Source organism: Pteropus alecto, unplaced genomic scaffold (genome assembly GCF_000325575.1).
Source record: "Pteropus alecto unplaced genomic scaffold, ASM32557v1 scaffold161, whole genome shotgun sequence".
Taxonomy (NCBI): domain Eukaryota; kingdom Metazoa; phylum Chordata; class Mammalia; order Chiroptera; family Pteropodidae; genus Pteropus; species Pteropus alecto.
In genome coordinates this window covers 7,451,552-7,464,659 of record NW_006432943.1, presented here as the reverse complement: position 1 = coordinate 7,464,659, position 13,108 = coordinate 7,451,552, and the positions used below count along the sequence as shown (strand labels likewise).

General features: G+C 31.6%; 1 protein-coding gene across 3 annotated transcripts in view; it reads right to left on the bottom strand.

The window, feature by feature from the left end:
* CNOT6L (CCR4-NOT transcription complex subunit 6 like) overlaps positions 1 to 13,108 on the bottom strand; it is a 94,121-nt gene that overhangs the window by 17,824 nt on the left and 63,189 nt on the right. For all 3 annotated transcript variants that reach the window (XM_006907626.3, XM_025043820.1, XM_025043821.1), the window contains 2 exons: positions 11,669 to 11,826; positions 9,697 to 9,851 (listed from right to left, as the gene is read on the bottom strand). In XM_006907626.3, coding sequence (XP_006907688.1) covers positions 9,697 to 9,851; positions 11,669 to 11,826 — 313 coding nt within the window. The remainder of the gene's footprint in view (positions 1 to 9,696; positions 9,852 to 11,668; positions 11,827 to 13,108) is intronic.

The window sequence follows — 13,108 nt, the reverse complement described above, 5'->3', positions numbered from 1 at the left end:
TTTACAGGTTAGAAAAGAATGAAAGTATGAAATGATGTTGGAAGGGTATGAAATGAGAAGAAGATGAATGACAAGGGAAGGACATCACATTTGATTTCTATTTTTTAAGATCACTCCAGCTGCTTTGTAAAGAATGAATTACAGGAGCCAGAGTGTTAATTTTGAGACCAATTAGAAAATTTTTGAGGTTGTTTGGGTGACAGCTGACAGTAGCTTAGACTCAGATAAGAGAAATAAAGAGGAGCAGGCAGATTCAAAATATGCTCTATAGGTAGAATTGACCATCCTTCACATCAGACTTTTTCAAACATCTTTAAACAGAATACCTTTTTCATTCAAACAATTTCTAGGAAGATTCTCATACATAAAACAGATGAAAGAAATATTATGTTTGAATAAATCGATCACTAAAATAAAGGATGTTTTGATAAAAAAAATTGAAAACAGAGGGTAAGGATGATAATTATAGTCTTATATCAGTCTCACTACCCAAATTTTTATGTATTTTTGTTTCAGTTATATGGTATTAATAAAAATCCTCATTCACATAGACACACAAGTGGTAAATAACTGGCCTTGAAGTCAGAAAAAGCAAGCAAGCATGCAAAAACTCAATTTAGAGGTCTGCACCAAAGCAAGTCAAGTAAGCAGTACATCAGGAAAATGTTACTGATTTCCAAAGTGTTAAAATTTGGTATTTGAAACATGTGAGTAAACACATTATTTTAAAATTACAGTTCAATTATTTTTATTTAATTTTTGAAATATAAATACAGAACTATTGGGCTTATTTATAAGAACCCATAGTTCTATAGGAAAGTCTGAAAATCCTGCTTAATTGTAATATTTTTAGTACTGGAAAATTCTACTTCTACCTAAGTCAGGCCATTACTTGGGGTGAGGTATCTAATTATTAGAAGTATCTTCCTTAACTAAAATTTGTTTTCCTGTGTTTTTCTCTCACTAAACTTAGACCTAGATCTTTTCTTTAAAGGAATATAGAATAAATCTAATTTGTATTCCACTTGACCCTACAGCTGACCCTTGAACAATATGGAGACTAGGGGGAATGACCCCCAGCACAGTTGAAAATCCACGTATAACGTTTGACTCCCCCAAAACTTTAGTTGTATTCTCAGAATCCGCAGGAAATTGGTTCCAGACCCCACCCCCTGATATCCAAAATCATGGATGTTCAAGTCCCTTATTAAAATGGCGCAGAACGATGAATACAGTCGGTCCTCTGTATCCACAGATGCCCCCAACCACAGATCAAAAATACTGTTTGAAAATACTGGTTGAATCTGCAGATGTAAAACCCAAAGAGGCAGAAGGGCTAATGTACATTTATTAGAAAAAAATCCACGTATAAGTGGACCCACGCAGTTGACCCTGTTGTCTAAGAGTCAACTGTACTTTAAATGTACATTGCAAATCTTTTCTAGGAAAAAAAAAAGATAAATTTTTTATATATATGGTGTAAGAGAGTTCTTCGTTTTAACACCTCAAGTTTACTCAAAGGTGCAGTACCTAGAATTGGGCATAAATGAACACTACCTTCTTCATTGTGGACTGTATTTTTGTTAATAAAGACTGAAACTGGGGATAGTCATATTAATTATAAGCCAAATAAGAATATATATCTAAAATTTTTTGGTCTTTTTCGTTCTTAAATCAGGTCTCTTCATTCCTGCATTTATAGATGCTTAAAAATAAGTGAAAAAATGATTTTATTAAGCTACATACATTTATCACAGAGATTTGGGAATGAGGAAAAATATAAAGAAAATTTAAAGTCACTTGCAACCCAACATCCCCATTAATAAGTCAATAATTTTAATCCCCTGGACTTTTCTCCGTGCATATGCACTCAAAAAATATTTTATGCAATTAGGATAGTACTTACAAGTTTATATTTTGGCTTATTAGTGAACATTCTAACAGAGATTCTTCTCTATAAAATTAAATATTCTCCAAAATCAATTTTTATAATCGCAATATAGTTCACTATACAGACGCACCATAATTTAAACTGTGTTGGACATTTAAGTTACTTTTGATTTAAGCTATTATAATTAACCTAATTATGTACATTTTTGCACATAAATATTTTTCTGTATTCTCAAATGATGTTATCTCTCCCTCTTTCTCTTCTTTTAAAAAGTCTAAGAGCATAGACTTTATCTATTTCTGTTGAGTATCATTTCATGAGCTTCTCATTAGTTCATCAATTCAGTTACTAAGAGCACTATAAAACTTCATTCTATTTTTCCAAAAGATTAAATATCTCTGCCAGCTTTTTGGTTTTTATAAATCTTACGTGTATGTATCTGTCTTCTCTGAAATAATCAAAACTCTCAATAGGAATGATAAAAATAATAAAAGCTGCCATTAAGGATCTACTTTGTATTAATACCTGTGATAGGTACTTCATACATATAGTCCTAAAACTTACAAAAGTTTTGCAAAAAGTGGACAAGGAGATATACTGCCCAGATTCCTCATCAACATTCCAGATTCCTTCAGGAATTGCTCCAGTTGAAGAGTGCTGCTTTACCAAAGGTCAAGTATTTTGGGAGTGGCCCACATCCCATTTTAGATGAAAAGCAAAAGATAAAGATCAGAGGATTTTGGTCCTTCCTGGGTTAACTCTCACAGACCATTCATTTCAGCTCCAAAACTAGAGGTGGGGTCAGCTGAGGATGTCAGGATGGCAACACTTCTTTACCCTCTATGCCCAATTCTGCTTCTTCCCTGTTCCTTTCCATGGATGTTGATTCCAAAAAACTCCTGAACACCAAACTCACTCAGTTTTCTCTCTAGAGAACCCAAATTGCAAGAGGCAGTACTATTATTCCCTTAGAAGTTCTTTTTGAAAAGTGAGATAGTTCATTCATCTCCAATACCCTAAAACTTCCATACACCAATAATCATAATAGATTACATATGCCAGTCCTCTAATCATACTTTTGCAAGATCTTTTAGTAAAATGAGATGTAATCATCTTGATTTGGAAACCTAACTAATTAAGGCAGTTTAGTGATTCTCTTGATTTACCAGTCTTATCTTCTTGGTTTGCCAATCTCCTCTTCGCACAATGTTATTTAAAATATCCTCCTTGTTATCTTACCACTCTTACCAAACCTCTGCATTTTCTTAATTTTCCTGGCAAAAATCACAGGTACATAAATTCTTTAAAATATATGCTTGGTTACTGACTTTCCTTCATTAAAAAAATATATATCCTTGCAAAATGAATCCTGAACAATTATTCTGTTTATTAAATGCTGCCAACTACTCTTCCAACTTTGTTCTTGCTAGTATAATTTATAATTGTATTGCCCTACTTTTGACTTAAAATTTCCCAATCTTCTTGAAGTATCCATTTGTTAATGGCTTTGATTTCAAAAAGTTTAGAAAGATAAAACCAGTGTTCCTAAACAGAGTACATACGTCATTATAACCAACACTTCTTTCCTTGGTGCATAAAATACTAAAAGAGGCAGAGTCACATCCTTGAGTTTTATCATTTCAGCTTCATCAATACAGTCATGTATCACTTAGCAATGGGGATACATTCTGAGAAATGTGTAGTTAGGCAATTTTATCATGTGCAAACATAATGATATACTAACGCAAACCTAGATGGTATAGCCTATTGCTCCTAAGCTACAAGCTTGTACAGCATGTTACTGCATAAAATGACAGAAGATTAATCAAGAACAAGAGAAAATGATGCAATCAAGAGGCATGGTAAACACTAGATGTATGAAGCTGCTGCATACTATTTTACAGCACTTGTTTTAATAAGGACAAAGAGTACACGCTAAAATAATGATAAAAAGTATAGTATAGTAAATACATAAACTAGTAACAGTCGTTTATTATCACTATCAAATATTATGTACTGTATATAATTGTATGTGCTATACTTTTATACCACTGGCAGTATAGGCCTGTTTACGTCAGTATTACCACAAACACATGAGTAAGGCATTGTGCTACTTTATGACGGCTATGATATCACTAGGCAATAAGAATTTTTCAGCTCCATTATAATCTTATGGGACTGCTGTAGTATAGGTGGTCTATGGTTGACCAGAATGTCATTATGTGGTGCACAACTAGCTGAATAACCAAAGAGATAGTTGAGAACTAAGGAACTAAAGAAAGTTTCTTCTTTCCAGTGAGAATTAAGTAAGAACACAGATATACTTCTTGAACCCTAAAAAGTTTTAAGGTACTCTGCTTTTAGAAAATGAAATTTCCAACGCTACTGCAGGTAACTGTAATCTCTTACAACTTATCTTGTTTCTGTAGTTATTTTAAATTTATAATAATAATAATTTATAATATAGTAAAACATAATTATCCGTATTCTACCTATACCACCTTACCAATACTACTTCATACTTTTCCCTTCCACACATAACCAAGTAAAATGTAGTCCACTCTGCTTCCACTTTGTCTCGCAGATTTCCAAACAGGTGGTATTTTGACATAAAGAGGTCGTCCTCCATTCCTTCTATTAGATGTTTCTTATGAATAAGACATACTAGTTTATAGTTATTTTCCATTTATCAATCCAAGCCATCAAGCCTTAGTAATAAGTAAAATCTTAAAACATGCCCCTCTATTTTAATTCATTTAATTATTCCTACTCTGTAGATAGTACATAGATACTATAAATGTTATTCCTGATGTTATTTTATCTTAGTCTAAGAATTCTATATATTCACCTTTTTAAAAATCTTATTTCATAGAAGGTCAAATGGGTATGAGAGATCATACATAATAAATATTGATATGACACAAAAACAAACACAAAAGACCTCACCTCTCTTACATGATTTGAGAAAGATTATTAGATTGAATGTTTCAAATGCAGGAAGAACGTGTTCAAAAGAGTCCTTCAAACAGAAAAAAGAAATAACTCAATTTCTTACTAACTTGTGACCTAGATAGTAATTTTATGTGCTGTGATGTGATTAAATTAATGCTAGGGAGAAGACAGTGAATACCAACTATGAGCAGGCAAAACAATAACGTATAATTTCACTTACATGTTGAATCTAAAAAATAAAACAAACAAAATGAAATAGAAACAAACTCAGAACAAACTGATGGTTGCCAAAGGGGAGGGGGGCAGGGGATGGGCAAAAATGGGGAAGGTGATTAAGAAGTACAAGCTTCCAGTAATGTCATGGGAATGTAATATATAGCATAGGGAATAGTCAATAATATAATAACTATGTACACTGACAGATGGTTACTAGATTTATTGTGATTACTTCATAAGGTATATAAATATTGAATCACTGTCGTACACTTGAAACTAATATAATATTATATGTCAACTATAATTTTTTAAAAAAAGTCATATTTCCTCTGCAAATTCATTTAAGAGCCAAAAGGAACAATGTAGTAGTACATTGTCCAGAAGAAAGCATTACCACACAAAAGTTAACTATGACCCTTTCTGAATCATATCCCAAAACTCTTAAACCTAAAGCAAATAGAAGTTTTTATTGCATATTCAGTACTATAAAATGTGTTCCTGGGTCCCGTTTAGTAACCATGAGAGAGCCAGTAAATAATTTACTAAAAAAGATAAGCTTAGAGACTGGATAAATAGGGGGGAAAAGGGAATATACACCATCCTACCTATATTTGTAAAATTCTTTTAACCACTGAAAGCACATTTACTTTCTTGATCATTTTAGCCCATATAAGAAACCTCTGAAGTTAGGTGGAACAATTATTACTATCCATATTAGAAAGTAAGGAAACTGTGGCACGAAGCAATAATTTTATGTACTACATTAAATTAATGGTAAGTTAACATTAGAAACCAAAATCGCCATGTTTTTTAAAAAGTAATGTAGACAAATTCTAAATGCAACTACCACGTATGACATAGGAAATTAATAACTGAGAAACTAGTGAGACAGGATAATCATAATAAGTCATTTGGGGATAATACTATAACCAATGAATGTTCTCTTCTCAAGCACAAAACTACTTGTAATAATATAGGAAGAAAAAGCAAGGACTTGGCCTTATGTGGTACCTCTGAGATTGGAAGCCAGTCAGAAAGCAGAGGCAATATAGCAAGGACTAAGTAAGCACCATGACAACCTGGTTCCCAGATCCTATTGGAACAGACTATCTCTTCACAGTGTAACAGTCACACTGTCTTAAACCTGCTGTTCTCATCTTTCCCTTTCTCACTGATTTGAAACAAAGCAGGATCAGATCAGAACTGCTAACCTCAGGAACAGCAAATCTAGGTCTGGTTTCATTTACATTTCTCTCCACTTTGGATTCCTTCAAATTGTGTATCTAAATCCAAGACCCCATTTCTACTAACTGTTAAATCTACAGAATAAAATATGGCAAAAAGAAATTCAAATTTCAGAGTCTATAAAACTTCTCTATAATAACAGTCTTGCCATATATACCCAGAAATACATACAATTAGGCATATATGTATTTTATAAAATAGTTTGAACTGATGATAATACTTATTGAGATAAAGGACAAAGCAAAAGCTGATTTCTGGCATTTTATCAATCTAAATTTATATTTTCTGGTAACTCTATATGTCAATCCCAAAAAGAGGCACATAAAAATGACCAAAAGGTGCTTCCAAATCTTGAAGTGCCTTGTGAATCCCCAAAGACCAAATTAAACTAGAATGAATATGATACAGGAATATTTTATTCTAATTCTCTAAAAATTGGTAATCTGTGTCCCCGCCTTTACTAGGCAATATCCTATCCATTCATCACAATAGATAAGAGATTATTATAGTATTTTGCTCAAATAGTAATTTTATCAGTTTCCATTTATTGTTACCACTCTTTTCAATGAAAGTAAAAAACTGTCATCAGTGAAGGTTAGGAATTATCATCCAGGAACTGGATTTTAGAGGAATGAAACTGAGAATGAGTACAGAGTTGAAGTCCTTTCTACATCTATCTTTTCACTTTGTTCATTTTGTTAACTATATAAAGAAATTATCTTACCAGATAATATACAAATATATATAAATGAGGAAATAAGCCCAGAAAGGATAAGGGAATCATTCAATATTATACAGCTACATAAATAAGAGAAGGACCTGGCGTCAAAACTATCTTTTATTTGCACAGCATTATCTCTCCAATCCGAAGAAAGAATAGAATAAAGGCAAGGTAGTATATTTTGTGTTTAACTCCCAATAGTATGGCATTGGATACCTGTAGCTAATATGACATAAACAAATACTTGGTACTGTTCAGAAGAGGTAGAATGTAATCATGTATCACACTTAAAGTCTAGGTCTGTTTTACTGTTGCTGGATCCATGCTACTATTTAGGCAAGAAGAGTTGAAGAAGGGAAGAAATCCAAATGATGCATCTATTTCCTATGTATTCATCTCTTAACTAATTCACAGCATTTTTAACTATTCAAGCATCAATTCATCTCTTAACTAATTCACAGTATTTTTAACTATTCAAGTATCAAATACTCAGTTATTTAAAGTTTCCTAGATAATTCTTACTTCAAAATCTTATCTAATAAATTATCAAGGCATTTTAGATTTTTCTTTCAAAACCATAAAGACAATGACAAAAATTTTCTGTATTTTCTTTCATCAGAAAGAAACAATGCCAAATGGATAAAGAGCTTGATGTTAAATGTCTCGATGTGATCAGCACCTTTAAAAAATATTATGGTGTTTCAAGGAAATTTGTGTATGCCTACAGGTTAACAAATATCAAATTCAAGACAATTTTTCCAAATGAGGTAACTTTATAAGAGGTACCAAGTAATATCGAAAGCTCAAATAAGAAGCCTAGAGATTCAGTTTAGCGCAGTGGTTAAAAGCACTGACTATGAAGCCAGACTACACTCAGTGCCTTGTTTTCCTCATCTATAAAAATGAGGAAATAGCTCTATTCCTACTTCTGAGGATTGCTTTAAAAATTAAACAAGATAATCCATATAAATAAAAGGCCTGACATGTAAATACTATGAAAGTAATAGCTTGTTTATTCTAAAATTCATTAAAAAAAAAATCGACCCACTACATTTATTCTGACCTTGAATATTATAGGGCTGTGTACTAATTGTTAATCAAAATGAGAATGTCTTTATTAAAAATTCACAGGAAAAAAAAAACAGAAAAGGTACAAATAAATAAGAGAGGTGAACCGAATATCTTTCAAATTCACTTAATTGATTTACTTAAAATAAGATGTCATGCTGGTAATATGCCTATATCAATAAAAACATTTAATTGGCTTTGTTATAATAAGTATTAAATAGGAAAAAAGTCATAAGCATGTACATGCTTATAAGTAGGTGATTCTCTATAGAATATATCAAACTCAAATTATTATTCATGAGATTTAACCTCTATCATACTTTCAAATATTTCAGTCTTCCACTGGAGATCCCTTCAGATTTTCCACTCTAAAATTGGCAGCCTTTAGGGAAGCAAAAATATTCTTCTCTTTTCCTCAAGATGGTAACCAAAAGAATCTGCCTCTTACCATCTAGTCACTCAGCCAGCACTCAAGAAATAGCCTGGTATGGCTCTGTACCTTCGAGTAAGAAGTACAGGTCTAAATCCAATGCACACAACATAATAAATCCAGTAAGAGAAATACTAAAATTACAAATGACTACAGAAACAGAATTATAATGATAATAAAAGTATTTCCAGGTAATTTAATGGTTTAGGAAGTACCTACCCATTCATTACTTCATTTAATTCTTATAAATACCTCTGAAGTGAGTAGGCTGAACACATACTGTTTTCCATTTTAAAGTCAAGAATATTAAAGCACAAGATCATTTATTTTAATAGGTAGATTCGTAATATTCTCATTTTGACTGTACTATAATCAACTACATTAACAGCCCTAAAAAAAAAAAAAAAAAAAAAAAAAACAAAAAGAACTTTAGGAATAAGGTGACTGACTATCAGGCAACTACAAGCAGAGAAAAAAAACCACAAGTCATGTTTTCTGATTGTCTGATAATGACTGCTTTCCATTGTCCTGTCTCAATCAAACCTTTAACTCTCCACCTCCATAAGCTCTGTGCCGCTCTTCTGTCCTCCTTTATCTATCTTAAGGCATATCTCTATCTTAATTACACCATTATATTGTGATTTTCTTATATGCTTACCTTTTTCTACTAGACTAGAGCTCTCAGTGGGATTAGGAACTATGTCTTGTCTATCTTTGTGTCTATTGTGACTAGCACAGCACTTGTCACAAAGCAAATACTCAATAATCATTCAGTAAATAAATAAAATGTTAACTTAAAGATGAAAAGGTTGATAAAATAAATTACTCTAAACAAGGCCGACTATCAAAAATAATCAGAAACTAAAAACTTATTTCCAATCTTAAAAGATACTACTTTCTTTTTTTACACCAAAACTAGTATTTTACTTTATGAAAATATATTTGGAAATATGACTATAACACCATATCAAGTACATGAATTAACTTAAAATTTAATTTTGTATCACTTGCTTTCTAGCTCTTTGTGTGTTTTATAAGGTTAAAATGAACTTTTTTTTTTTTGTAAAAGTAACTTATTTGAGATATAACTGACACATAGAATGAAAGCCATTTCAAATATGTGGTAATTGAAGAAATAAGTTTACACTATCATGCTTTGCTTCCTTAACTTACTTTTCTGTTTTGAAGAATATTGCACAACCGTCCACATGCTTTCTCTCCTGCTCAGACATGATTTTGGCACGTGACTTTGGAGAAAAAAATCCATCATATCCACGCTCCTTCAACGCTGGCAGAAAGAGAGTGAAGTATTGCTCTGTTTCCACTTCCTGAGGAAATCATTGACATGAGGAAATCATGATTAAGAGGAAAACTATGATTAAGCTATAAAAATGTCAGCATTATGAGTAAGATGTGACTAAGTTAAAATAATTCACATAATTTTCTATCTTTCCTTACTGCTAACAGCAGCCATTTGACAATGGCAGCTTTTTAAACCTAAAAGAACCAGATGTTATATGATTTTCTCATGCTCACATAGCTAGTAGGTCCCAAGTCTTTTGACTCCCAATTTAGAGGTCATTCCACTATCCTTCACTTCCTCAAGACTGGTAATTAAACAAATAAAGTTGATCATATTATAGATTAACTGCTAGGGAATAGTAATTTTATACATAAAAAGGTAATTTAAAAATTAAAAAAATTTTTTACAACTGTGGTGTAAAAGAATGATATCCAAAAGTGAGAAGCTTAAGATCAACCAAAAATTCTACTTTAAGGAATATATAGGTACCTGAATCCAGTGGTCTCTGTTAATAATTCAGAAAGTACATTAAGTGCAATAAATAAGAAACAAAATATGTCAATAGTGTGACTGAGACTTTATTTTGGAAATATATCTGTAAATATATAGATAAGTGAATTAAAAAACGTATACTTCTTAAGTTTTAACACAGCAACTATCATTTGGGACATGAGGTTAGGTGTTTTCTTCCATCAAGAAGTATTCCAAAAAGAAATACTTCCTAAGTTTTAACACAGCAACTATCATTTGGGACATGAGGTTAGGTGTTTTCTTCCATCATTCTTTACATTTTTTCAAAATTTTCAACTTCTCTAGAATGAATACTTTATAAGACAGTATTATTTTTATAATAAGAAAGCTTTTATTATGATATTTTTATCCTTCAAACTTTACTTTAGGAGTAAGGTATTATTACTTCAAATACTGAATCAAATACCACAAATACTAAATACTAAATCAAAACGGGGACAATTAGGTAACTACAATAAGCCTGTTTGTCTCCTCCTTCCCCCAATTCTGTGGACAGTTCTCAGTGTTGAGAAGAGAATTTAACTTTTGAAGACTTTTATTTATTATTTCCCAAGAAGTTATATAAACCATGGGCAACATAAAAATGAATAAGCTGTAGTACAAAAAAATTTTTAAGTAATAACTTTCTCTCAGACTAGGCTGAAAAGAAGGTATAAAATTTTAACGCTAAAAATTTTAAAACACCTTTGTAAGTATTTAATATGTTTTAAAAGTTGCTAAGAAAAAAAATTACTAAAAACCGCCTATAAATCTTGGCTAATCATTATCTGAGTGTTGAACAGAAGCAATAAAACATTTCAATGGAAAGGTGCTTCTTCAGGTAAATTATAATAAAAGTGTTATAAAATAGAAGAATCTATATTTCAGAGGTGGTTTTTAAAATAAGGCAAAAATGCATGATTTATAGTACAATATTTTTAAATGTTCAAAATGGTTATCCTTAAGGAACAAGAGTGGGCAATTTTTTTTTCAGATTCCATTCAAGTTAAATTTATATTCCTAAAAGATAATATTTTCTGCAGCATTCTCTTTCAGCAATACTAATAATTTGTTCATGCAATAAACTGTTAACATGAATGATGCATGAAATAATTTTCACTTAAGAAAATAATAAATGTGTGTAAGTAAATGGCTGTACTTAGCAAAATTGTTCCATTGAGGAAATGTCTTCTGTGGTTATTAAAATTGCCCTTATTTTAAGAGGAGAAAAAACAATTCCTTTTGAGTTTTGCTTTGAACATAGGATCTCTCCCTTCTTTTATTTTTAAGTTCACCTTTATGTTAAAGATAATTCAATTTCTTTAGTGTTACCTGAAGACTAATGATATCTGCATCACAGTTAACAATTTCTTCCATAATTCCCTTTTTCCTGTATTCCCAGTTTAATGCCCAGGATGGACAATAGCCATATAGCTGCCGGGTGGCGTATTTATCACATAACACATTGTAACACATAACCGTGAATGATGCTAAGAAGTGGGAGAAAAAAACAACAGACAAAAGGGAGAAAATTAGGCAACTTTTTTCTAAAGCAATATTATGTACCTACCAGCTCAAGCACACACAGCATACAAACATACTCAAAATATCATCATTGTAATGCCTCAGACAAGATTCTGTTAAATGATATCCACTAAAGCTTCAGTGGATTCCATCACACCAAAGCAATTTTACTAGAACAAGACTAACAGCTCATATTTGAGATTTTTAGGAAATTTATTTTAATAAATAAAAATTCAAATTTTAAATCGGAATGCTGATTTTTTTTTTTGCTCATAATCTATTGAGCAAAGTTTCTCTGTATAAATGACACAAAAGCAAATTTTAGCTGCATTGTCATTAAATGGCTCTAACTTCATTGATTTTTATTAAGAGAATATCCATACTTAGTACTTTTTCGGACCTCTTAATGCTCTCACTGCTTTGAGCCACGATTTGGACTAACAGAGTTTGGTTATAAGAGAATTTTTTTTGCCCAATCAAAAGTTCACTTCTGAAATTAAATCTCATTATCGATGTCCTTGAACTATAAAATGGTTATGAGCAAAATAATAATCAGAAAAACATGGTTCATATTCTTGCTACTCAAAAGTGTGCTCTAAGGACCAGCAGTATCAATTATCACCTAGGAACTCAGAAATGCAGAATCTTTGGTCCCACAAAGAAATATTGAATCAGAATCTGCAATTTAACAAAATCCTTAGGTGATTCATATGACACACAATATTAGTTTGAAAAGTCCTGATTTTTATCAGTAATTCTCTATCTTGGCTGCCCATTAGAATCCCTTTATAGAGCTTTTTAAAAAATGTTGATACCCAGGGCCCTACTCCAGACTAATTAAGTTGGTATATTAGGGTATGAGTATTTATGTTTATAAAAAGGATCCCAGGTGATTATAATGGGCAGACACAAGAAATCTAAGTAATAAGTAACATTTGACTGAAGTTGGTTCCAATTCGGATGATGGTAAAAATATTAAGAGAAACTTAGTTCATTGGCCCCCCTGGGGATCTGACTGGTGGTCTTTTTGTACACTGTTACCTTTTTCACCATCTAGTACTTATTCTTACATAGTTTGATTATGTAAATCACCCTTACCCATCATTGATTATTATACACATCTCCCTATTCACAAGAAGTAAAAGCATTTTAATAATTTTTTTTAGTACTCAGATTCTACTCAGGGAAGCACCATAAATCCCAAGAAAAATCTGTACTAATTTTTCAATAAGGAAAACCCAAGAACAC